At 47.3% G+C, this 26,881-nt stretch overlaps 1 protein-coding gene across 1 annotated transcript in view; it reads right to left on the bottom strand.

The window, feature by feature from the left end:
- RSPO3 (R-spondin 3) overlaps positions 1–26,881 on the bottom strand; it is a 92,633-nt gene that overhangs the window by 24,576 nt on the left and 41,176 nt on the right. The window contains exons 2-4 of the mRNA XM_054393150.1: positions 12,694–12,885; positions 10,320–10,466; positions 7,741–7,938 (exon numbers count right to left, since the gene is read on the bottom strand). Of these exons, the coding sequence (XP_054249125.1) occupies positions 7,741–7,938; positions 10,320–10,466; positions 12,694–12,885 (537 nt within the window). The remainder of the gene's footprint in view (positions 1–7,740; positions 7,939–10,319; positions 10,467–12,693; positions 12,886–26,881) is intronic.

A 26,881-nucleotide genomic window follows, 5' to 3' on the forward strand; every position in this document is an offset into this window, starting at 1 on the left:
ATTTTCTTTCTCTCTTTCTCTTTTCTCTTTCTTTCTTTCTTTCTTTCTTTCTGTCTTTCTTTCTTTCACTATTTTTCTCTTTCTTTCTTTCTTTCTTTCTTTCTTTCTTTCTTTCTTTCTTTCTTTCTTTCTTTCTTTCTTTCTTTCTTTCTTTCTTTCTTTCTTTCTTTTCTTTCTTTCTTCTTTCTTTCTTTTCTTTCTTTCTTTCTCTTTTCTTTCTTTCTTTCTTTCTTTCTTTCTTTCTTTCTTTCTTTCTTCTTTCTTTCTTTCTTTCTTTCTCTTTCTTTCTCTCTCTCTTTCTCTTCTCTTTCTTCTTCTTTCTCTCTCTCTTTCTCTCTTCTTTCTCTCTCTCTTTCTTTCTTTCTTTCTTTCTTTCTTTCTTTCTTTCTTCTTTCTTTCTTTCTTTCTTTCTCTTTCTTTCTTTCACTTTCTCTCTCTTTTCTTTCTCTTTTCTTTCTTTCTCTCATTTTCTTCCTCTCTTTCTCTTTTCTTTCTTTCTTTCTTTCTTTCTTTCTTTCTTTCTTTCTTTCTTTCTTTCTTTCTTTCTTTCTTTCTTTCTTTCTTTCTTTCTTTCTTTCTTTCTTTCTTTCTTTCTTTCTTTCTTTCTTTCTTTCTTTCTTTCTTTCTTTCTTTCTTTCTTTCTTTCTTTCTTTCTTTCTTTTTCTTAAGTCAGAAAATAGAGTTTCAAAAGAGTACATTGATGAACTCTTGGACTGGTACGGGAAGAGAATTTTTGTTCTTTTGGTCTTTTGATGCATAGAGTAGATGAGGCAGACTGTGCCTGGTTTGTTCTCTAAAAGGAAATTCACCTTTGAATCAGCAGATGTGCAGCCATTGCAGTCACAGAATTGTTTTGGTTGGAAAAGCCTTCTAAGATCATCAAGTGCAACCCTCAGCCCAACACCACCAAGGCCATTAAACCATGTCCCTAAGTACCATGGCCACACATTTCTTGAACACCTTCAGAGATGGTGACTTCAGCACCTCCCTGAGCAGCCTGTTCCAATCCCTGACCACTCCTGCAGTGAAAAAATGTTTCATACTCTCCAACCTCACCCTCCCCTGGCACGATTTCAGGCCATTTCTTCTCATTCTATCCTCACCCACCTCACTCCAACCTCCTTTCAGGGAGTTGTAGAGAGTGAGAAATTCTCCCCTCAGCCACCTTTACTCCAGACTAAACAAACCCAGCTCCCTCAGCAGCTCCTCACAAGACCTGTCCATCCATTACTAGATGTCTATCAAAGCTGCTCTAACTCTAATTTGACCAACATTAAATGAAACCAATACTGGGAATGAGCATTTTTCACCTCTGCTTTTTGTTTGGAGCCCTGGAGCAGGCTGCCCAGAGACGTCGTGGAGTCTCCTCTGGAGACTTTCAAGCCCACCTGGATGCATTCCTGTGTGACCTGCCCTGGGTGATCCTGCTTTGGCAGGGGGCTGGACTCAATCATCTCCAGAGGTCCCTTCCAACCCCTACCATTCTATGACTCTATACTTCTCCCATGGGTGCCCCATGGATCCCCTCAAACATACTCAGCTTGTTTACAGAGTCAACCTGGGGGAGCCTTGGGTTAGATTTTACAGTGTTGCAAAGTCATGACTGTGCAGATGGAAGAAATGTGACTTTAGTTCAAAACTTAGCAGATAAAAGTCCAGATCACTCATACCAGGCTGTCCTCAACAGTCATTGGGAAGAAATGGGCACTTTCAGAAGGCAAATTGTTCTGTTCTTCTCAGGACCCATCTTACAAGATCAACCCCACTGTTAACATCACCCTTGCTGTGATGGAAACAACTGATTTCCAGGTGCCCAGCTTCAGTTTTGGAATCTCACCATCCTATAGAGAAGAGGAAGCTCAGGGGAGACCTTATTGCCCTCTACAACTACCTGAAGGGAAGTTGTAGCCAGGTGGGGGTTGGTTTCTTCTCCCAGGCAACCACAACCAGAACAAGAGGACAGAGTCTCAAGCTGTGCCAGGGGAAGTTTAGGCTCAAGGTGAGGAGAAAGTTCTTCACAGTAAAAGTGATCTGCCATTGGAATGTGCTGCCCAGGGAGGTGGTGGAGTCACCATCACTGGAGGTGTTCAACAAAGGATTGGACTTGGCACTTGGAGCCATGGTTTAGTTAGTCATGAGGTGCTGGGTGGTAGGTTGGACTTGGTGATCTCTGAGGTCTTTTCCAACCTTGTTGATTCTATGATACTGTTGCTAAGGCTAAGGAGGCTCAGTGGAGTCCCAGCTTACCACTCCTTGTCTGAATTCTCAGAGAGCAAAACCCTCTCTCTAAAAGCTGCCTCCACATCATACTTAGATTTTCCACTGTGACAACCGAGCTCAACAAAATTCACAGAATCACAGAATGTTAGGGACTGGAAGGGACCTCAAGAGATCATCCAGTACAACACCCCTGCCCCAGCAGGAGCACCTACACACCAGATCACACAGGAACTCATCCAGGCAGGTCTTGAATATCTCCAGAGAGGGAGACTCCACAACCCCCCTGGGCAGCCTGTTCCAGTCTTCTGTCACCCTCACAGGGAAATAATCCTTCCTCCTGTTTCCATGGAATTTCCTATGCCTCAACTTCCACCCACTGCCCCTTGCCCTGAAATTCGTGATAGTTGTTCCTGAGGCCTGGGCAGTCCAGAATTTTTGGGGGAAAACGGGTGCTATTGATATGGCACATACTTACTGTAAGTCATAAGTGGCTACATAGGAGTTCCTATGGGTTTTGAAGATCATGGAACCCCAATTTGATGTGCTGCTCTTCAAAAGCTGTACAAAGAGGCAGTGAAACTCCCTTGGGTGCACTGTTAAATCACTGCACCTCAGCTGGGGATTAAGTTCAGAATCTTTTCTTTGTGAGAAATGCTAAAAGGACAAATTGGTTTAGATTCCAGAGCCTTCTGTGCTCCATTGTTTCATGGATCCATATGGAATGGCTGCAGGCCATTAGCAGTTCTGAGTCAGCCAGGACAGCTGGCTGGAGTTGGCTCCAGGTGTATCCCAGACCTTGAGCACCACACTCAGTATAAAGGGAGAATTTTGCTGAGCAGGGAGGAGTCTTTTATTAGAGCTCCCTGCTTGAGCTCTTCTTCACTCTTTTCCTGCTCTTGGGGGCTGCCTCCCTGGATATTGTGACTGCTATGATTTTCTTGGGCTGGGTGTAACTTTATATTTCTTGTGTTGGCATTGGTGGTAATTTGACTGTTTCATTAAATTTCCATTCTGACCTGTGGGTCTTCCCTTCTTTTGCTGGCTCCCTTCTCTGCTGGGGAGGAGTCAGCAGGTCACAGAGCAGCTGCTAAAGTCTAGCCCCAGGTATGGGCTGAATGTAGCCTATCTGTTGGCTTGTATACTGCCCAGCCTTCTGAGATGTCTTTCTTGTTCATAACCTCATGCTTCAGTCTTTTAGTGAGTCCTTTAGTCTCTTCAAACTGAACACTTGGAAGTGAGGGGCTTTAGTTGGGGCTCAACAGAAAGTCATATGGTGAATATTCTCTTCTTGGCAGAATTACTCATGCATAAAAATGTGCAATTCCTTCCCTACAAATCCTTTTGTGTGTGGTCCTGATAGTTGTCCTTTGGCCAGTAAAAGTCAGCCTCACACATTTATAAGCAGCAGCTCAGAGGGACCTGTGTTTGGCCAGGCAAAGAAGTAATATTGATGGATAAATCTGCAGGATTTGAAGAGCTCTGCATGTTTCACTTTCCTAGCACATCTATGTGTTGGACAAATAATGGACATGGCTGCAGGAGACTTCTGATGCTCAGCCTATGCCTATCTGTCAAAGCTTGGAGACAAGGAGATGTTAAGTGTGGGAAAGTAAAAGTAAGTCTGTACTGTGCTGGGGGAAAGAAGCAAAAAGTGTGAGGGGAAAGAAAGGCAGAAGAGGAACATGGAATTCAAAATCACATTGTCAGGCAGACTAAAAAAAAAAAAAACCATTATAGGAATAAAAGAGAATGATGAAATTAATTACATTGAGGTTTGGATGGGACCAAAGTATAAGAGGAGTCTGTATGTGAATCACGTGGGAGTTACTGTATCAGAACACACAGAAATCAGTTAATTTAGCACTGAAATGAGCAAAAAGAACATTTTAGGCTGTCTGGGCTATTTGTCTCCTCATTATTCCCATTTTTTTGCATCCATTCTGAAAACATTAGACCTCCAGGGATAAGGCTTCCACCACCTCCCTGAGCAACCTGTTCCAGTGTCTCACCACCCTCATGGGGAAAGAACTTCTTCCTAACATTCCATCTGAATCTACCCATTTCTATTTTTTTTTTCATTCCTCCCAGTCCTATCATTACCTGATACCCTAAAAAGTCCCTCCCCACCTTTCTTGTAACCCCCTTCAGATACTGGAAGGTCACAATGAGGTCTCCTCAGAGCCTTCTCTTCTCCAGACTGAACAGTCCCAACTCTTTCAGTCTGTCCTCATGTCAAGGGAACTACAGCCCTCTGCTCATCCTCCTGGCCCTTTTCTGGACATGTTCCAGCACCTCCAGATCCTTCTTGTAACAGGGGCTCCAGAACTGGACACAGTACTATGATTCTATGGTTCTCCCAGTAAAACTTCCTTTTGTAACCAGTGAGGTGTAACAAAAAGAGTCAGAATAGGTCCCACAAGCATTAATGACAAACCAGCAGACAGAAGCAATGATAAAAACTCCCCAGTCAGCCCTCTTCACCAGCTTTATCTTGCCTTCTGTAGCCATTCCAGAAACATGTCCCTGCCTCTGTGTGACAGCAGCCCCTGAACCGACTAACATCCTGTCTCTGACCTCAGCTTCTTGAGCAAAGGCATTGAGGCAGCTGTGACGAGCACAGCCCGTCATCATGTGGTCTTTGCCCTAACTCCCCTTGGCCACAGACAGCTATTGGACATGGAAATGGCAGAGGGCTGACCCAGCTGCCTCTCCCTTCACGGCCATGAAGGAAAGCTTAGCAGCGCTGCTGGGAACTGCCGCTTCACAAGCCGCCGCCGGGACAGCTCAGCTCCAAAGCAATGCCTCAGCAGCCATGGGGACTTGGATAGCAACACAAAAGAGCAGCTTCAATGTTTCCTAACAATGAATAGGAACATATTTTCTTTCCCTTTCCCAAAACGTTGCTGTTGGTATTGTTACCTCTCCCCGTGCTCGCTGGCCGCACGCAACTAGCCATGAGAACAGATTTCTGCTGCAGTTATTCTGCTCTTCAAAGGGGAGCAGAAGTTTCTTCCTGTGTAATAAGGGACAGTGGCAGCAGAAAAGATAAGGTGCCTGGAGATCAAGCTGGAAAGTCTCATTTCCCTGTTCCAGCAGGAACAGAAGGAACGTTTTCAGCTTAATTCTCACTTCCCTGGCTTGTCACCATCATCCAGCCCTTAAAGCTATTTAACCTAATGCTTGATGTGTGAATTTTCTCAGGGTTAGGAATTCTAATTAAAAAAAACCAACAACAATAATTTAAGATTCATCTCCCTCTGAAGGTGTAGGAAAGTGACTGGGACAGCTTTTTGTGGCTTCTGAAAACAGAGTGGTACATTTGAAAATGTTTTAAAAAGATGTCTGTCAGACATAGACACAAAGAAAATCCGAAGGGCATGGGTTGAGTGGGAATGTAGGTTCCCTCTACCTACCTTGGCTTTTGAAGGAACTGCCTACTGAGTTTAAAACTGGCTAGAAAATACTTTGTGACTTGCTCCAAAGGAATAACACCACCCCCTCCCCCCGCCCCCTTTATGCACCCAAAAAGAAAAAGGGAAAAAGGTTCATAACTATGAAGGAATTCTTGTGGTGTGCAGCATTTTTCAAGTAAGGTTTGGCATAGGTCCCATAAAATAGGAACTGACAGTAAAATACATGAGTAGTTTCTTTTCAAGCGCTCACTGCACAGGAACAGCAGGGATTTCTCACACAGAAATGTCTTGTCCACTCTGAAGTGATTGCCAAATGGCCATAAGCAAACACACACCACCATTAGCGCCTCCAAACAAACCCAGTTTCACAATTCCAAAATTACATTGCACTTCTGTACTTTCAGCTCTGGCAAAATCAGCTTGGGTGGACTTAAAAACTCTCCCCCTCCCTGTTCCGGTGCCTGTGGAGTTGTGACACTGTGCAGGAGCAGAGGCAAACATGGACAGTTTGGACATAGATTCTAAGCCTAAGTGAATCCATGCCTTGGCTATTCCCCTCTACCTCTTCAAGGTGCTGCCTGACACAAGGAGAAGGAGGTGACATCTACCAGCACATAGGATCCCATAAATCATTAGGTCTAGCCAGGTCTTGGGTGAGGAGGAGGCACCTGCAGCTGTCTGGTTCATAGGACTCCCCTTCTAATATTGTTTCTGATCTCATGAGGTATATTCTCCCTAAGATCAGGTGATAAGATGAGAGGAAATAGCCTGAAATTGTGCCAGGAGAGGTTTAGGTTGGAGATTAGGAAAAATTCTTTGCTGCAGGAGTGGTCAGGGATTGGAACAGGCTGCCCAGGGAGGTGGTGGAGTCCCCATCCCTGAGGTGTTCAAGAAACCTGTGGCCATGGCACTTTGGGACATGGTTTAATGGCCATGGGGGTGTTAGGTTGATGGTTGGATTTGGTATCTTAGAGGTCATCTCCAACCAGCACAATTCTGATTCTGTATCCCTAGACAACAAGCCAACCTTCAAAAGGGTGAAAAGCTCCAAACCTCTTTAGGGTTTCTATAAGTAACCTGCAGCAACCCTAGTGATGGTTTAACAACAAAACCATAACTTACAACTTGGTACAACTGCTTCATGACAAGGGGCAGCTGCCATGCTTCTTCCACTCAGCCCCAAAAGGGCTGAAACCTTACTTTTGAATTGGGAGGAAAGGGGGAAATGGAAGAGGTGGGAAAATGGGAAGGATGGGGAAGTGAAAGATGGGAAAATGGGAAGGATGGGGAAAATGAGAAGAATGAAGAAAAGGAAATATTCCAGCAACACTTCTGTGCCAGCCAAAGTATCTGCACTGGGAACAGATATAGGAACTTCCCTGCTGCAGGAAGGGGAGGACAGGGAACAATGGAACAACAGTCTCTACTAAGTGGGATTTGTACAAATTATTCTTTTACAGACTTCTTAAGCATCTCCCATTCTTAATGTGAGATGCCATTCACCAGCTGGCACACGAGGAGGGAAAGTGCTGCTGGCACTCTTGCTCATGGGGTGAAACCAAATGGAGCTTCCCTGGGCTGCCGTGCAGTGTTGTGGTCTTTCTCCCATACTGGGACTCCAAATGGAAATGGCAGGATCAGGCCATGCTGCTCAGCCAGAGCTGGTAGCAGGAGTTCGGGGTGGGAGAGAGGCCACAGCACTGCAAGTGTCTTACCTGTAGAGAAGCAGGAACCAGGAACTGGTTTGGAGGAACCCCGTGGCTGAAATGTGAAATTTGGCTGCCTGATACCCTCATCAATGACTCCCACCGTGGTGGATCTTTATGTTCTGAGTTTCACATGCAACATCTGACAGCTCTTGCAGCAGCACCAAGAGTGTGCCTTCCCATCTGGCCCACCCTGCCCTCTCTAGATCACACACAGCACATGTTTTGAGCAGTGCCAGGACTTTAGTTACTCCAGGCAAGGGCACAGTCCTCTCCAGCCCAGAGAGCACCACGGCATGGAGAGCTTTGGTGAAGGCCTGGGGATTCAGACAGCAGTCACTCAACAAGCACAATACCAATCTCAGATGATGATGATGATGATGATGATAACAAGGTGGTACCTTTTCCTTCCTTCTGACATTTCTTTCTTTGTACAATACATTTCCTGCTTTCGCTTGTGGCTGGGCAAGGATTGCCCCTTGCTGACGGATGCTGTACGATCTCTCTGAACCTTACTTCATTTCCTTTTCTGAAACCACATGTTTTTCCTCTCTTTGTGCAAGGGCTCCAGGGACTCCACTCACTAGCTTCACAGTGCACTGCAATAAACATAGGACAAGCTGAGCCCAGCCAGCATCTTTCTGGACACACAACGCACACGCTACATTAATTGCATTCTGCATCAACCAAAAGGTGGCAGAAGTTAATGAAATTCATCAGAAGCAGTGGACTGGCAGAAGCTGGGCTGCTGAAAACACACTCCACAAAATAATGATGTCAAATAGTGCTGTCAGTCACTGTCTTGTGCAATTCCATTCCTGAAACGTGGCAACAGGAACGGCACAAGTGGCCCCAAGCCAATCAGTTACTGGGGCTTGTGCTGAGGTTGCTTTGGGTTTGTGGATGTATAAATCCTTGTAGCTTCAGTGGAATTACACTGTGGCCATGCACATGTGAAAGGAGAGTGAAGTCATCATGTCAAGCTGCTGCAGCTGTTCTCCAAGGTGTTGAATTTGGGAATCAATAGAATTCTAAAGGACCAAGTGATATCAAAAGGCATCACATTAAGGATCAAGGATCTTTGGGGATCTACTGCTTGGTGTTCAGCTTAACTAGTGAAAGAACCATCATGTGTAGCATATGCAAACTGTAAGTAGGCAAAGCAGAGGAGCATTTTGGTCAGGTGGGGTGCAAGCTTTTCAGAAAATGGTTGTGTTACAGTTTCTGAAGTGATCTGAATGCACATCTTATACTGCTGGGAACTCAGAAGATGTGCATCTGGACACTTGTCCAGACAGTGTAGACAGACATGGGAGTAACCTTGGAAGCTTAAGAGCACTCTCTTTATCCTTCTTTTGTGCCATCTCCTCAGTATCCTTCTCTTGATAAAAAACAATAAGCATCTATGTTTGCTTTATGTTCACAGGAGTGCTTAAGGCTGTGAACCACTACTGGAGGAGGAAACATTTCTAACCCCTCTAGAAGGAGGAACTTGTAAGTCAGCAATTTTTTCCAGCTCCAGAATTTAATTCCAAATTTTTCAGAGCCTAAAAATGTAACTGACCTCGGGCAATCTCTGGAGCCTTCCTCCAGTGAATTTTCCTGTGAATCAGTTTGTTTTTCATATTGCACTGAAGCTCTCCTGTTAAAATAATTGACCTTCACGTGCACAAAAAAAAAAAAAAAAAAAAAGAGGTTGTTTGTCCTCTGTAGCTTTAAATGGTTTTTCCTAGTTGAGACTGACTCATTGGTAAAGCAGCTGAGTCTACAGCTCTTGGAAACAACCATCAAGAAACAAAACTGATCCCTTGAATTTCAAGCAAGGGCAGAAGACTTTGCTTGAAAACAAATCTGTGGACCCATCACTATCACTAAGATATGTTGAAGAAGGAAAATGCCAAACTCCTGCATGGCATTTTTATTCCTGCATGACCCCCCATCCAAAACATGGAATGCCAGGGAGGACTATGCCCATGATACACTGGGGGAGGAGATTTCCACCATGGCCAGACTGTGCCTAAGTACTCCCTGGTTGCTGGTGGCTGAAGAAGTCACCACTTCCACCGCAGCTCACAGCCCTCAGCCACCACAATTCACAGCTGGCAGACTAAAATAAACCGAACCTTGCCACAGCTTTCAGCCTGCCCGTGGCAGGGGGTGTCAACTGCAGCGGCCCCAGAGGCAAATATATCACTCCTCCTGTTTTCAGCCAGAGGGGTGGCAGAGGGATGGAGCAAACAGTTAGGTGTGGTGACCTCCAAAATTGCCCCGGTGTGAATAATCGGAGCTGGTGAGTCAGAGGCTGGAGGGACACAAAAGAAGGTCTCTTCTCCACAGCCAGTGAGTCAAGCTCCTGCCTTCAGTGACAGTGCCACGCTATTTGGTGGTTTATTTTCATCCCCAGTGGCTGGAGTCAGGTGATGATGCACCATTTGGAGGTTTGGGGATGGTTTTGGCTGTTTGGTTGTTTTGTGTGTGTGTGTTACAGTTTATTTTCTTTAATGTTTTAGTTTCTAACCTTCACCTTTGTGCAGGTGAGCTTCCAAATGCTGCCACATGCATGCTTTGAAGGTAGTGGGAGGGAGCTGAAGCAAAGCAGTTAGTGGTTTAATCTTTCAAGTACATGTGGAGTCTGGCTTGGGATTTTGGAATCCTTTGATGTTAGTAGTGCTGCATAACTCCCTAGCAGAGCAAGTAGGAGATGGATGCCATTCTCCCTCAGGGCAGACCAAGCAGGCTGTATTTCCTGAGGCAGAATTGCCCTCAGCATCCAGGCTGAGTTTGTGGGATGCAGCCAGGCTTGTGCCTCTTGGGAAATATCTGGAGTTTGTTGTGCAGGGGAATACATCTGTGATGCAGAACATTCCCATTCGGAGTTGCACTGCCCTGGTGGTGTAACTGATGTTGGAGCTCCTGCCCTGCTCAGATCCCCCATCCCCTGTGAGCAAAGCAGTCAGGACAGGAGGTGAACAGGACTTACCAATGCTGGTGCACTCCATTGTGTGGTTGTTGGCTTCCAGCCCCTCGGGGCACTTTTCAAGGCACTTCCCACTGTACAAGTAAAAGCCACTTTTACACTTTGTGCAGAAGTTTCTGGTGAAGCAGGTCTCACAGTCAGCTTTACATTCTGAAATGCAAACAGGAAACAAGAGTGTTGCTGCTCTTTGCCATGACACACTGTGGGTCCCTCAGGTCTCCCAATGTCACACAGGTCTCTAGCAATGTTAAACAGCCTTTGAAGGAAGCAAATTCTAATTGGATCTTCTCCATGTACACACAGTGAGGCCTGCCACAAGTGACCCTGAGGTGCTGAGGATGGCCTGATGCTGCCTTCACACTGCTTGTCTTCCTGCAGACCTATGCAAGGAGCAGGCAGAGCACAGCACAGGATAACAATGTTCGGCTTCTGCCCTGCTCTGACACACCACAGGCACTCATTAACCCCACAGGGCACAGGTGCTGGGCCAGCTCCATGCTATCTATCTTCATTCATCCAGGAGAAATAAAGAATATGCCAGAATGTAGATGAGATTTGAGACTGGTTTGCATCAAGATCTCTCTCTTTTTTTTCTTTTTTTAAATGATTCCCTGATGTTCACTCAAGTCCTGGACTATTTTAGGTCTTCTCACATTCTCCAGTTTGCATCAGTGGTGCATTTCCCAGGTCTCTGCTATTTTCTAAGGAAATGCATGAAAACTTGTGCATGGCACAGATCAGGACTGATACACAAGGCCACACACTTGAGTAAGCACTTTACAGAGTCAGGTTACTCTGTAAGGCTTTCCTTTGGGATCTGGTCACTAAAAAACTTTTATTACCAGGTAAAAACTGGGAGGGTCACTTGCCTGTTGCTCTTATGTTTTTATATCACCTGTGGGATTAAAAACAGTCAATTCAACAGCAAAAAAAACAGAACAGTGAGGAGGACTTTGAGACATTTTCCAGCTCATTTATGGGTCAAAATATATAGTGGGGACAAAATGTTGCCTGAGTGGTAAAGAACAGAGTTGGATTCTACATCTCCCAGCCTAGAGGTAACATGATTCAGTACCTGCTCCCAAACTGGGATGAAACCTGGCTGCATGAAACCTGGCCAGATGAAGAAACCTGGCCAGCTGCTACAGGCATTCAGAAGACTATGCTGAGTGTGAGAGAAGCTGTAAAGAGATCAAGACAAACCACATTGTCACAGATTGCAACCTGCCACCTTCTTGCCATGTCACAGGATCAGGTGGGTACAGGCAGTGGGTTACATGGCTCCAGCCACTGAGATTCAGCATCCCTTGGCTCCCACTCTTCAGACCTGCCACCAGCCCCTCCTGCTGCTGGAGGACAGTGCCTGATGCCCACCAGCATTGCCTGTTTGCATGGGAGTGTAGGGGAAACATTTTGGTCTGGAGAAGACTGAGAGGGGATTTAATAAATGTTTATAAATATCTGAGGGCTGGGGCTCAAGAGGGAGGGGACAGGCTCTGCTCACTTCCACACTGGGATAGGACAAGGGGCAATGGATATAAACTCCAGCACAGGAGGTTCCTCCTCACCATGAAGAGGAACTTCTTCACTCTGACGCTCACAGAGCACTGGAGCAGGCTGCCCAGAGATGTTGTGGAGTTTCCTACTCTGGAGACTTTCAAGCCCCATCTGGATGTGTTCCTGTGTGACCTGTGATAGATTCTTTAAAATTACTTTCTAAAAGGATGGTAACTCCTCCAGAGATTTCCCTGGCTTTGGTTTTACTTCAGAAGGTTGCTGCCTTCTATGGTGCAATGCCCATAACAGAGATGTGTCCTCCCTTTTGAAGGACAAAGATCTCATAAGGACTGGGAAAAAAAATTCCTTCAAACATCTCCCAGGCTTGACAAAATATTTTCCTCCTCAAGAGGCACTTTCCACCTGAGGGACAAGAAACCATCCTAATCACAGAGTACTGGAACAGGCTGCCCAGAGGGGTTATGGATTCTTCTTCCCTGGAGTCTTTCAAGACACATCTCAATGCATTCCTGTGTGACCTGCACTAGATTCTAAGGCCCTGCTCTGGCAGAGGGTTGGACTTGATGATCTCCAGAGGTCCCTTCCAGGCCCTAACATCCTGTGATTCTGCGGAGACAATCCCCTGGATCCTAGGCAAGTCTTCCATGCAGAACTGGAAGATCCCTGAGCTTTAGGCCAGTTTGTGATCTTCCACCTTAACTTCTCGCTCGGGTTAACATTTACTGTACTACCAGGACAGAACTGAACAGATACAGACATGGCCTGTCCATCTGTTTCTCTGTTGTCTTGACTCCCAAGGAGACACAGCATTCAAGAGAGAGCCAAGAAACCCAACCCTTCCCCTTGCCCCAGCACTTACTTGCACACTTGTTAATGTCGGGATACCGCGTCCCGTAGTATCCGCTGGGACACGAGGAAAGACAGACTCCAATCTGCTTCATGCCAATCCTCTCCAGAACAAAAAAGAGCCTGGGTTTACATGACAGGCATCCATTGTAGTCAGAGCATGTAGCACACCCTCCTTGGCAACCCTGGCTCACGTTAGGATGCACTGAGAAGAGAAGCATTAAACAAACAAAACAAAACAATGAAAACAAACAGACAACAGATGGTGAGAGAGCAAGATAGGATCAGAGAGTCAGTTGTTCCTGTTGGAAAAGATCTCTAAGGTCATTGAGTCCAAACATCAGCTCAACACCACCATGGCCATCAAACCATGTCCCCAAGTGTGCCATGGCCACAGGTTTCTTGAACTCCTCCAGGGATGGGGACTCCACCACCTCCCTGGGCAGCCTGTTCCCATCCCTAACCACTCTGGCAGCAAAGAAATTTTTCTCTCATCTCCAACCTAAGCCTCCCCTGGCACAACTTCAAGGCATTTCCTCTCCTTCTATCTCCTGATACTAGAGAGAAGAGACAAACACACACCTCACTGCAACCTCCTTTCAGGGAGCTGTAGAGAGCACTGAGGTCTGCTCTCAGCCTCCTCTTCTCCAGACTGAACACCCCCAGTTCCCTCAGCTGCTCCTCACCAGCCCTGTTCTCCAGTTGTTAGACAAGACCATGACAGAATGGAAGGCTGGACCATCCACCTCTCTGACAGCTCTGAAAGATTATTTCATTTTTAATCTTGTGTGTCTTGTGAGCCGACATTTCATTGCAAGTGGTTATTTCTTCTGCTAGGCTGATGTGCTCACATCTTTCAGGAACAGCTAACAGCAAGTTACATTTGAAAGAGCTTTTATGGAACAGCAGCATCCTAGGGAGGAGATATTTTCCTTTTAGTTCTTTTCAGTGCCTTTTCTGCCTTGCATGCACTTGGCTCAGCAGATCAACACAGTTTCACTTTTTTTTTTTTTTTTTTTTGCCTTTCCTAGCTGGATGATTAAAAATCAACTTAGTGTGTAATTCCCTTCCTTGACTAAATGCCATTTGATTCAGTTCCTCTGTGCAGGAAGTTGCCCTGGTTAGATCTGATGCTCATTTGCCTTAATAAAAAGACACAGGAGAGTCATCCTTCTCACCCTCCTTCTTTCCCTGGAATGTTCTCTCTGGCATGTTTTTAAGCTCTAACAATTACAACCTGATGTTCAGGCTTAGCTGTGGCATTTTCCCTGCTCCAGTCCCAGCGGAGCATAGGTAGAGTTATATTTGCCTTGCAGTTGAATTGTTCTCATTCTTCAGACAAGGAAAGGCAAACTTATTACACACACTAATTAAAACTGCTCAGTTCTTCTTTAGGAGCTTGGGGCAGCAGAAAAGAGGATACCATTGCAGCCTGGCTTTGCAGTACCAGGCAGGACTCAGTGCATTACTTCTCAGTGGTAGAGAGCAATGTATTACATCTTCCTTACCCACTGTTAATTTCTTCTTGGCTTGCTCTTAAATACAAGTTGGATCTGAAAACCAATTAAGCAGCAAATAGCTCAAGACCCTGGATTTTTTTTTTCTTTTATTTCTTTTTATTCCCTTTTTTTTTCTTTTTTTTTTTTTTTGACCTCATCTTGTATGAAAAGCCCAGACATTTTTCTAAGTGTAAGATTTCATCTCTCAACCTGAGCCATCTGGTTCCATTTCACAGGGAAGAGCAATCCAGTCCTCGTTGGCATTTGGAAGACCTATTTGTAAATACTCCTGGCTCCCTGCTCTGCTTGCTCCTCAGGCCAGTGATAACTCTACAAATACTCACATGCCCTGCTTTGGTTGCCCATTTTTACTGTTGATTGTATTTTTAGCTGCAGACTAAATAGCTGCCTGCACACACCACAAACTTGCTTCTGTCAGCTCCCTTCTGTGGATCCCTTGGAAGCAGACCAGAAGCCTGTGTGAAGCTTACAAATTAAAAGCCACCACTCTCCTCTGCTAGCTCAAGGAAGTTTGCCAGGTGGCAAGGAAGTTCAGGAATACCTTTGTACTTTGTTCACCTATGGGTTTGGCAGGAAAGACATGGCCCATGAATGGGTAAAGCAGTGCTCTATGCTCTGAGATCTTGATGAGCAGTCCCACAGTCTGAGAAACCACAAAGGGAGTTCAGGTTGCCTTCTGCTCTTTCATTAATAGCATGAGGAATGAGGGTTTTTTTTCTCTCAGTAGGAGTGAACACACAGGAGAAGAGCAAACTTTGGCCCTGCTGCAGGCCAAGAATGTCAATGAGAATATCACAGGATCAGAGGAGGTTAGGGGTTGGGAGGGACCTTTGAAGATCATTGAGTCCAACCTCCCTGCCAGAGCAGGACCATAGAACCCAGCACAGGTCACACAGGAACACATCCAGACAGGGCTGGAAAGGCTTCAGAGAAGGAGACTCCACAACCTCTCTGGGCAGCTTGTTCCAGTGCTCTGTGACCCTCAGAGTGAAAAAGTTCCTCCTCATGTTGAGGAGGAACCTCCTGTGCTGGAGTTTCCATCCATTGCCCCTTGTCCTATCCCAGGGTGGAAGTGAGCAGAGCCTGTCCCCTCCCTCTTGCCCCCCAGCCCTCAGATATTCACAAATATCCATTAAATCCCCTCCCAGACCAAAAACCCCCAGGGCTCTCATCCTCCCCTCACAGGGCATATGCTCCACTCCCTTCATCATCCTGGTGTTTTCTGCTGGTATCCAGGGAGAAAATTCACTCTTGGAGAAGAACTTTTTTGTTGTTGTTGTTGTTAAAACTTGTCATTTTGATCTGAAAAGCACAGATTTTCCCACCATGCAAAATGATCCTTATGGAAAGCTTTCATTGTAATAGCCACCATTGTGCTTTGTTGGATCAAGTATTGATGGGTTTGTTCTTTTTGCATGGAGGCAAAGCAAGCCATGAACTGCAGTTGTGCACAATGAAAGGTTTATGGAAAAGAAACTCATTTTTAAATCCTCTCCTTTCACCACCACCTCCCCTTTCCAACCATATCTGCCCCTTTTCCACTCCACCCACCCCATTTTCTCCCTTTTTCCCCTCAAATCCCAGAGCACCTGGGCTCTGTTGAGCTTCTCATCCACCAGCACCCCCAAGTCCCTCTCCTCAGGGCTGTTCTCCAGCCAGTCCCTGCCCAGCCTGGATTTGTGGTTGGGGTTGCCTTGACCCAGCTGCAGGACCCTGCACTTGGTCTTGTTGAACCTCCTGAGGTTGGCTTGTGCTCACCTCTCCAGCCTGTCCAGGTCCCTCTGGAAGGATCCCTTCCCTCCAGCCTGTCTGCTGCACCACACAGCTTAGTGTCATATAAGAACACAAACCTCTGTGTCCCTTGAGGCACCACTTTGCACAGCAACCTGGAGGGTGATTTTAACCACCAGGACACACCACTGCTATGGGAATAAAAAGTGAGAAGCTGCACCCTCAGTTCAGTTGTCAGACTTGTTTTTGCTAAAGCCTCAAAATACTGAGAGCTCCAGAATCTTCTTAGCTTTAATTTTACACAGAATATTTTTGGTTGGAAGAAACCTTTGGGATCATCCAGTCCCAACTTTGACCCAGCACTGCAAAGTCACTACTAAACCACGTCCCTAAGCACCAGGACCACATGCAGCTTAAATACCTCCAGGGATGGTGACTCCACCACCCTGGGCAGACCATTCCAATGGTTGAGAAGCCTTTCAGTGAAGAAATATTGCCTAAGATCCTTGGTGCAGCTTGGAACCGTTTCCTCTGGTCCTGCTGAGTGACACCAAGGAGAAGAGGCTGTCCCCTCCTTGCTCCAACCTCCCTTCAAGAAGCTGCAGAGCTGTGGTGGTTTGGTTTGTTGTTGTTTGTTTGTTTCTGAGAAGATTTCAAAGATACAGAGAATACTGAATTTTGAAAGCAAGAGCTTGAAAATGTGGCTAAATACATTAAAATGGGTTAAATACATTAAAACGTCCTTGTGTGTCTCTCTTCCCTGTCTTGTGGCTCTCACATGAATCTAACTTTCCAAGCTTTCTTTCTAAGAAGAGTCAGAAATTCACAGAATTGTTCCAGGTGGAAAAGCCCTCTAAGATCCAATCCATCTAAGTCCAACCATCAACCCAACACCACCATGGCCATTAAACCATGACAGAAAGTGTTAGGAAGCTAACATTTTTCTGTAAAACTGCTCAGGAGATTGGAGACTTACTCCCAGTAGTAGTAGTAGTTCTGTCAGGAGTCCTCAGGCTCAGAACTAGAATCCATTTGTATAAGTTGACCTCTGTATAATCAAATTGATCACAGAATTATTTCAGCTGGAAAAGATCTCTAAAGTCATCAAATCCAACCATGGCCATCAAACCATGTCCCAAAGTGCCATGGCCACACATTTCTTGAACACCTCTTGGGATGGTGACTCCACCACCCCCCTGGGCAGCCTGTTCCAATCCCTGAGCACTCTTGCAGCACAGAAATTTCCTTCATCAAGTCTGACAAAGGGAAGAAAAAGCAGCTGAAGTACAAAATATTTGTCATGTGAGTGGTCACTGCTGATGGGAAAGATGTTATGTGCAAGCACCTGTGTGAGATGACACTAGGAACAGGTCCTCCTGACAGAGAAAACCTCATGTGCAACTGCTCTGAGGTCAAGCTCTGTGCAAGCCCTTGAGACAGGCAATGCTTTCTTACCTAAAGGTGTCAACTCTCCATAGCTAAGAACCATTACCTGCCCAGTTTCCACCTCCTCTTTAACTCCAGAAGTATAAAATGAAATGCAACATATAAAATAAGTATAAAACACAGATATACTCCTAGCCATGTCCTCCCTGTGCTCAGCACTGGTGAGGCCACACGCTGGGTTCAGTTTTGGGGCCCTCACTACAAGAAGACACTGAGATGCTGGAGTGAGTCCAGAGGAGGGCAACAAAGCTGGTGAAGGGTCTGGAGAACAGGGCTGGTGAGGAGCAACTGAGGGAACCTGTTCCAGTGTCTCACCAGCCTCACTCTAAAGAGTTTCTTCCTAATATGCAGTCTAGATCTCCCTTCTTCCAGCTCAAAGCCATTCCTCCAAATGGTGGAGGGAAAAATATTGGTGTCTAAGAAATGAGACAGAATGTTTGAAATTAGACATCCCCAAGCTGCAGCTGGGGGGTCTCATCCTCGTTGCCTCTCAGCCTCCTCCCTCTCCATTCAGATCCAGGCACTTGCCTGCTCCCTGCAGTGTAGGAGCTGGTCCCCCTCCTCCTACAGAGGCCAAGTGGGGATTCCAGAAGGAAACAGGGCAAACTCAGGTTCTTGAACATCCTTCTGCCACAGAGAAGGAGCCTCTCACTGGCAAAGAACTGGCCCTTGGTATTCCTCTCTCCTTGCAGCAAGGTGTAAGAGCCTGCAGATCTCAGGTGCTTCAGGAATTTACACAACTTAACCACAAGGAAGTAAGCAGAAGTTTTACCCATTTCCCCTCCCAGGCCCTGTGAGCTCAGAGTTTAAGTGATGTGCTGCAACATGCTGGGAGCATAAACCCCAGCTGGTGAAACCCAGCCATGGTACACGTGGTGCAGCTGCCAACTGACCTGTCCTTGGGGCAGCAGCAGGAGTGGGTAAGCAGTAGAAATCCACTTTAAGGATGCTTTAAACTCTCCAGGTGAAAAAGCGGTGGGAGAGCACAGACCACTGCTTGTTAGCCACAAGTCACAGGACCACAGGATGTCAGGGGTTGGAAGGGACCCAAAGAGATCATCCAGTCCAACCCCCCTGCCAGAGCAGGACCATACAGTCTAGCTCAGGTCACACAGGACTTCATCCAGACAGGGCTTGAAAGTGTCCAGAGGAGACTCCACAACCTCTCTGGGGAGCCTGTTCCAGTGCTCTGTGACTCTTACAGTAAGGAAGTTCCCCCTTGTCTTAGATGTGGTGAGAGGGCCAGGGAGAGGTCCAGGCTCCTGGCACAGGGAGGTGTTGTGGCCTGGCTGCAGAGCCAGGAGGTCTGCTTGTGATCATTTGGTCTTTGGTGCTGCCTGTTCCATTACAAAAATGAACCAAATCGATTCTGTAAAAATGTTCAGCAACCCTCAGAAGTGACTTTCCTAAGGGTGAAGCACTCTATGCATGGAGCAGTGTTTGCCTTTGGAGATGACCCTACCAGCCGTGGAGCAGTCTGCCCTCTTCAAATGCTCTATGAGCACAGCGAAATCCTGGACTGTCAAGGAGGGAGAATGCAGCACAGCAGTAGAAGAGAGTGACTAGCAGGTTGAGGGAGGTTCTCTTCCCCCTCTGCTCTGCCCTGCTGAGGCCTCATCTGGATTACTGGATCTAGTTCAGGGCTCCCCTGTTCAAGAAGGACAGGGAACTGCTGAAGAGAGTCTGATGGAGAGCAATGAAGATGCTGAGGGTACCTTATGAGGACAGGCTGAGAGAGCTGGGGCTGTTCAGCCTGGAGAAGAGCAGACTGAGGGTCATCTCATTAATGTTGATCAATAGCTAAGGGGTGAGCATCAGGAGAGTGAACCCAGACCAGTGACAGGACAAGGAGCAATGGAGGCCAGGTGGCTTCACCTAAACATAAGGAAAAGAACCTTCACTTTAAGGGTGGCAGAGCACTGGAGCAGGCTGCCCAGAGAGGTTGTGGAGTCTCCATTTCTGAAGGGATTCCAAAGCCACATGGATGTGTTCCTGGGTAATTTACATTGGATGACCCTGCTCAAGCAGGGGGGTTGGATTCAACAATCTTTGAAGGTCCCTTCCAACCCCCACTTTTCTGTGATTCTGTGAAAGGCAGTGGTAGGATCCCAGAGACCCCCAGACAAGTTCTTCCCCATCTCTTACAAAGGGTCAGCCACCAGGTATAAAAGATGTCTGCACAGACTGGTGACTGGCTTTAGGTCTAGAATCCACCTCTCCATTTTTCTTTTTATGAAACCTGAATACTGGAGATCAGAGAAGACACCAAGTTCATTTTGAACTATTCTTTTCCCCTGCCTGGCTTTAAGCCCTTTTTGGCTTGGAGGCCATTTTTTTTTTTCCCTGCAAGCTGTTTGTCCAGATATTAGTTCTAAGCCCCATTAGCAAATGAAATTACTGGGGATTTTCCTTTCTCAGAATATTTTCCAAAGCTTTTCTCTGGAAACAATGAGTTGTGGTCTCTCTGTTAAAAATAGAAAGTTTGAGACAAGGAGCTGAGTCTGAACTTTCAGTGATGGAGATTCTGACAGCATGCAGCAAATAAATTCTGTAATGTGCTGGAAGGTGTCCAGAGAGGGCCATGAGGATGAGCAGAGGGCTGGAGCTACTCTCCTATGAGGACAGACTGAGAGAGTTGGGGTTGTTCAATCTGGAGAAGAGAAGGCTCTGAGGAGACCTTCTTGTGACCTTCAAGTATCTGAAGGGGGGTACAAGAAAGCTGGGGAGGGACTTTTGAGGGTGTCAGGGAGTGATAGGACTGGGGGGGAATGGAACAAAACTAGAAATGGGGAGATTCAGATTGGATGTTAGAAAGAAATTCTTCCCCATGAGGGTGGTGAGAGACTGGCACAGGTTGCCCAGGGAGGTGGTGGAAGCCTCATCCCTGGAGGTTTTTGCAGCCAGGCTGGATGTGGCTGTGAGCAACCTGCTGTAGTGTGAGGTGTCCCTGCCCATGGCAGGGGGGTTGGAACTGGATGAGCCTTGAGGTCCCTTCCAACCCTGACAATTCTATTGTAGTGATATTTTTCGATTAGTTTTTCTTTAAATATAGATTCATGTTTATGGGATCAAAACAAGAAAAGAAGAACATGGAGGAGGAATCCAGGGAGTTGTATGTTCTGACAGCCATGGGAAAAGCTTGGGGTGCAAGAATGTTCTTTGCTGGTTTGCTTCAGCTGAGGTGCAGTCTCATCACCCATCCTCAACAACAAGAGGTCCAAGGAGCACCTCTCTTATGGAGACAGACTGAGAGAGTTGGGGTTGTGCAGTCTGGAGAAGAGAAGGCTCTGAGGAGACCTCATTGTGGCCTTCCAGGATCTGAAGGGGGCTACAAGAAAGCTGGGGAGGGACTTTTGAGGGTGTCAGGGAGTGATAGGACTGGGCGGAATGGAGCAAAACTAGAAGTGGGTAGGTTCAGATTGGATGTTAGGAAGAAATTCTTCCCCATGAGGGTGGTGAGACACTGGCACAGGTTGCCCAGGGAGGTGTTGGAAGCCTCATCCCTGGAGGTTTTTGCAGCCAGGCTGGATGTGGCTGTGAGGTGTTCCTGTCCATAGCAGCAGGGTTGGAACTGGATGATCCTTGAGGTCCTTTCCACCCCTAACAATTCCATGATTCCATTTAGAGGCTTGCTCTTGAAATGGGTGTGCTAGGCAAATGAAATCCCCACTGCAGGAAAGCTGCTGCTGCTCCTCATTTTTCAGTCTTGCAGGAAAACATTTTCACAGCAGAGCTGCCCTGGAATTTGGTCTGTCTGGATGGACTGCCCCTGACAGCAACCCTCAGACCCTGCCTCAGTTTTACCCACTGTGTGGCAACAGCTCTGGTGGGGGTGGGCATTTGGGTTGGGAGATCTTATGGGTTCCCATCTTGCTTGATCACTCCATGTGTTCACTGGCATTCAGTTCTCTCCCTCTTGCCTAGTGCACAGCAGCTGCCTGTGGAGGTGGCCTGAGAACAATGCTTCATGTAAAGTAGAGCTGCTCCTAGCCTTGAGGAGTTCAGGCAAATGCAAGCAGCATTTGGCAGGGAACCCTTCTAATGAGAAACTTGTTAAGGAATTCAGCTTGCAAATAACAGTGTGTTTCCTCAGACTCTTTCTGGGACAACATCTATGTGGAAATGTGTTGGAAGAGGAACAGGAAATGGTGGGGCAAAACCACTGAAACAACAGAAACACAAAATGGGGAGGCTGGAAGGGACCTCTGGAGATCATCTTGTCCAGCACCACTGCTAAAGCAGGTTCACCTAGAGCAGGTTGAACAGGAGCATATCCAGGTGGATTTTGAAAGTCTCCAGAGAAGGAGACTCCGCAGCCTCTCTGGGCAGCCTGCTCCAGGGCTCTGGCACAGAATCACAGAATGCCAGAGGCTGCAAGGGACCTTGGAAGATCATCCAGTCCAACTCCTCTGCCAGAGCAGGGTCACATAGAGCAGGTCATGCAGGAACTCATCCAGGCAGGTCTTGAATATCTCCAGAGAGGGAGACTCCACAACCCCCCTGGGCAGCCCGTTCCAGTGTTCTGTCACCTTCAAAGGGAAATAATTCTTCCTCCTGTTCCCATGGAACTTTCTATGCCTCATCTTTCACCACTGCCCCTTGTGCTGTCATTGGGCATTGCTGAGCAGAGCCTGGCTCCAGCCTCTGGGCACTCACCCTTTATGTATTTATCAACATGAATGAGGTGAACAAGGCACCCTCTGAGGTCAATGAGGCACCCTCTAAGGTGAATGAGGCACCCTCTAAGGAAAGAAACTTTTCAAGAAAGATGTTGAGTTGCTGGAAGGTGTCAAGAGAAGGGCAACAAAGCTGGGGAGGGGTCTGGAGCAAAGCCCTGTGAGGAGAGGCTGAGGGAGCTGGGGGTGTTTAGCCTGGAGAAGAGGAGGCTCAGGGGTGACCTCATTGCTGTCTACAACTACCTGAAGGGAGGTTGTAGCCAGGAGGGGGTTGGTCTCTTCTCCCAGGCAACCAGCAGCAGAACAAGAGGACACAGTCTCAAGCTGTGCCAGGGGAGGTTTGAGCTGAGGTTAGGAAGAAATTCTTCCCAGAAAGAGAGATTGGCCATTGGGGTGTGCTGCCCAGGGAGGTGGTGGAGTCACCATCCCTGGAAGTGTTTAAAAACAGCCTGGGTGAGGCACTCAGTGCCATGGTTTAGTTGATTAGATGGTGTTGGGTGACAGGTTGGACTTGATGATCTTGAAGCTCTTTTCCAAGCTGGTTAATTCTGTGTTTCTGTGATTCCTCCAGTTCAAGTGCAAGCTCCTGTCTTCTAGTGTGCACTCACCACCCCTTGTCCTATCACTGGGCACCACTGACAAGAGTCCAGCCCCACCATGTGGGCACCATGCAGTGACACACAAGAAGGAAGCCCAGGGTGACTGGGACAGCACCAGGAGAGGAAATGCACTTAGACTGCCAGCCAGAGCTGAGGTGGAACCTGAGCTCAGGCTTTTAGGCTAGCTCTGCTTCATCACTTGGCCTTAATCACCCACAGGGACACAAAGGACTTGGTGTACAGTGAGGGGGCTGCAGGGCAGACAAACCCAGCCACAGAAATTGCTACACTGGATTGGTCCTGAGTTCTCTGAGATACCAGCAAACCAGATAAGGAATGTGGACTCTGTGTCCAGCCTCCCCTGGATCTACAGGAGGCTGAGGCAGCCACAAAAGGAGCAAAGAGGAAAAAACAGTTTAAAAGTCAACTGTTACAGGTTTAATGTATTTTTTCCCTTCATTTCTTTGTTTCTGATCTGTGCTTCACAAACACTTTTAAATTTCTTTCTAAAAGGATGCTAACTCCTCCAGAGATTTGCCTGAGTTCAGTTTTACTTTAGAAGGTTGCTGCCTTCTGTGGTACAATACCCATAACAAAGAAGATCCTCAAGTGTCCTCCCTTTTGAAGGACAAAGATCTCGTAAGGACTGGGAAAAAAATATTTCCTTCAAACACCTGCCAGGCTTGACAAAATATTTTCCTCCTCAAGAGGCACTTCCCACCTGAGGGACAAGAAACCATCCTACTCACAGAGCACTGGAACAGGCTGCCCAGAGGGGTTGTGAACTTTCCTCCCCTGGAAACTTTCAAGCCCCATCCAGATGTGTTCCTGTGTGACCTGTGCTGGGTTCTCTGGTCCTGCTCTGGCAGAGGGGTTGGACTGGAAGATCTCCAGTGGTCCCTTCCAGGCGCTAACATCCTGTGATCCTGTGATCCTGTGATCTTGTGATCCTGTGATTCTATGATCTTATGATCCTATGATCTTGTGATCCTGTGACCCTGTGATCTTCTGACTATGATCTTGTGATCCTACGATCTTATGATCCTGTGACCCTGTGATCTCATGATCCCGTGATCTTGTGATCCTATGATCTTGTGATCCTATGATCTTGTGATCCTGTGACCCTGTGATCTTGTGACCCTGTGATCTTGTGATCCTATGATCCTATTTTGCTTCCCAAGCATCAACAGTTCTGAAGAGCCACAGAAACAAGGGCCTGGGACTGTCCCACAGTCTGAGGGACTATCTGTGACCTTTTTGTGATGGTGTCTACAAGCAAGGAGGCCCTCAGCCTGCATGGTCAAGACCTCCCTGGGGATTGCCTGACCATTATTAAACACGTCTGACCAAGTGAGGATGGAATATGCTGCCTGCCAGAACACATTTCCCCTGAATTTGGTTAGAGAGAGCATCCACAGGCTGCAAAATCTCACCAGGGGTCCAGAGTTTTATGCAGTCCCTTAGCATCTTCAGCCCAACAGAAATCAGCCACAGCAACCACAAATAGCTCCTTCTCATTCCAGAGAGTTTTGTAAATAAACTGTAGAATTCTTTTCATGGAGAGAAGATAAATTGCCTTTCCCCCCCTCCCCCCTCCCCCCCCCCATGTTGTAGGGAGCACCACCAAAATTCAAGGATCCAGGAAGGTCAGCCAATATACGAGCCAAAGAGGATCCCTGAGGCAGGGTGTCTCAAGCAGCAGATGGTAAAGTCTGGACCAGGTCATGCAAAACCTTCTCACAGCAAGTCCTAAAACTGTTTAGCAACTGTAGATCTTACTCTCAGAGTGAGCTGTAGCTCATAGAATGCATTGGGTTGGAAGGGACCTCTAGAGGTCATCTTGTCCAACCCTACTGAAGTAAGCAGGGACATCCCCAACTAAATCAGGTAGCTCAAAGATTCAGCAAGCCTGACCTGGCATTTCTCCACACCCCTGAGCAACCTGTTCCTATGCTCCACCACTCTCACAGTAAAGATCTTCCTCCTAATGCCCAACCTACATCTCGCCTGCTCTAGTTTCAAACCATTTCCCCTTGTCCTAGTGCTACAAGCCCTTGCAAATAGTCCCTCCCCAGCTTCCAAACACTCAAGCCTATACATTGTGAATCTTCTCTGAAAATGGAAAGCAGGGTTCTGTTATTACAGTCTCTCCTCTTTACTGTCTAGATAAGAACTGTTACAGAAGGGCAAGTATGGGATCTATAAAGAGTACTCAAGTAATAGTTGTGTGACTTAATCGTGGCATTGGGTGCACCCTCAGCAAGTTTGCTGATGACACCAAGCTGTGTGGTGCAGCAGACAGGCTGGAGGGAAGGGATCCATCCAGAGGGACCTGGACAGGCTGGAGAGGTGAGCACAAGCCAACCTCAGGAGGTTCAACAAGACCAAGTGCAAGGTCCTGCAGCTGGGTTGGGGAAATCCCAAGCACAAATCCAGGCTGGGCAGGGACTGGCTGGAGAGCAGCCCTGAGGAGAGGGACTTGGGGGTGCTGGGGGATGAGAAGCTCAACAGGAGCTGTCAGTGAGCACTTGCAGCCCAGAAAGCCAAGCAGAGCCTGGGCTGCATCAGGAGAAGTGTGGCCAGCAGGGCCAGGGAGGGGATTCTCCCCCTCTGCTCAGCTCTGGTGAGAGCCCACCTGGAGTACTGCACCCAGTTGTGGAGCCCCTATTACAAGAGGGCTATGGACATGCTGGAAGGTGTCCAGAGAAGGGTCACCAGGATGAGCAGGGGGCTGGAGCTGCTCTGCTATGAGGACAGACTGAAAGAGTTGGGGCTGTTCAGTCTGGAGAAGAGAAGGCTCTGAGGTGACCTTCTTGTGGCCTTCCAGGATCTGAAGTGGGGACTTTTTAGCGTGTCAGGTAGTGACAGGACTAGGGGGAATGGAACAAAGCTGGAAGTGGGGAGATTCAGGCTGGATGACAGGAAGAAGTTCTTCCCCATGAGAGTGGTGAGAGCCTGGAATGGGTTGTCCAGGGAGGTGGTTGAGGCCCCATCCCTGGAGGTGTTTAAGGCCAGGCTGGATGTGGCTGTGAGCAACCTGCTGTAGTGTGAGGTGTCCCTGCCCATGGCAGGGGAGTTGGAACTGGATGATCCTTGTGGTCCCTTCCAACCCTGACTGATTCTATGATTCTATAACCAATTTGTCCTGGCACTTGTTGGCCTCAGCTCCTTGCAAAGGAAGCATCTGTTTGGAGAAGAGGAGTGAAGGGGTGAGTTTTGGAAAGAGATTATGTTTGACACATCTCTATTTGTCAGCATTTTAATCCTCTAATCCTGCAAGATGCTGCCATGAAGATCCTCAGAGGGTTTTACACTGTTTGCACACACAGAAAACTCTCCAAAGTTGTCCGTGTCACCATGACTCCCAGGACTCCCCAGTCTCTTCCCCACAAGGAAGGTTTACTTCCACCAAGTGGAAAAGCATAGCTGTGTACTGCACATAGAATCATAGAAGGGTTGGAAGGGACCTCATGGAGCAGCCAGTTCCAACCCCCCTGCCATGGGCAGGTCCCCTCACACTACAGCAGGTTGCTCACAGCCACATCCAGCCTGGCTGCAAAAACCTCCAGGGATGAGGCTTCCACCACCTCCCTGGGCAACCTGTGCCAGTCTCTCACCACCCTCATGGGGAAGAACTTTTCCTAGCATCCAATCCGAATCCATGTGTTCCTGCTGTGAAAGATGCAGCCTTGCTGCTTGGGTTTCTGCCTGGTGCTAGTGTGTCATTCCCTCTGAAGTGTTTCACAGGATCACAGAATGCCTGGTTGGAAGGGACCCCAAGGATCATCTGGCCCAAGCTTTCTAGGTGATGGTGTAGCTGAAATGAGCTGGCCCAGCAGCCTGGCAAGATGAGGTTTAATACTGATCAGTGGAAGAGACTCCACTGCTTCCCTTGGGAGATGATTCCAGTGTCTGTCTGTGCTCATGGGGAAACATTTTCTTCTGCAGTCCAACGGGAATCTCCCCAGCAGTGACTTGTCCCCATTACCTCTTCTCTTTTCCTTGGGACTCCTTGTAAAAAGGGAGTCTCCATCCTTCTGGTAGCCACCCTTTATGGACTGCTCCATGGCAATAAGATCTCCCCTCAGCTTTCTCTTCTCCAGGCTGAACACCCCCAACTCTCTCAGCCTTGCCTAACAAAGCTCCTTGGAGCTCAGATGTTCCTGGTGGCAGCATAACCTGTCCCACTTCCATCTGCTTCTCCTCTCTCATTCCTTTAACATCCTGGA

The sequence above is a fragment of the Indicator indicator genome, chromosome 27 (assembly GCF_027791375.1).
Source record: "Indicator indicator isolate 239-I01 chromosome 27, UM_Iind_1.1, whole genome shotgun sequence".
Classification (NCBI taxonomy): Eukaryota; Metazoa; Chordata; class Aves; order Piciformes; family Indicatoridae; genus Indicator; species Indicator indicator.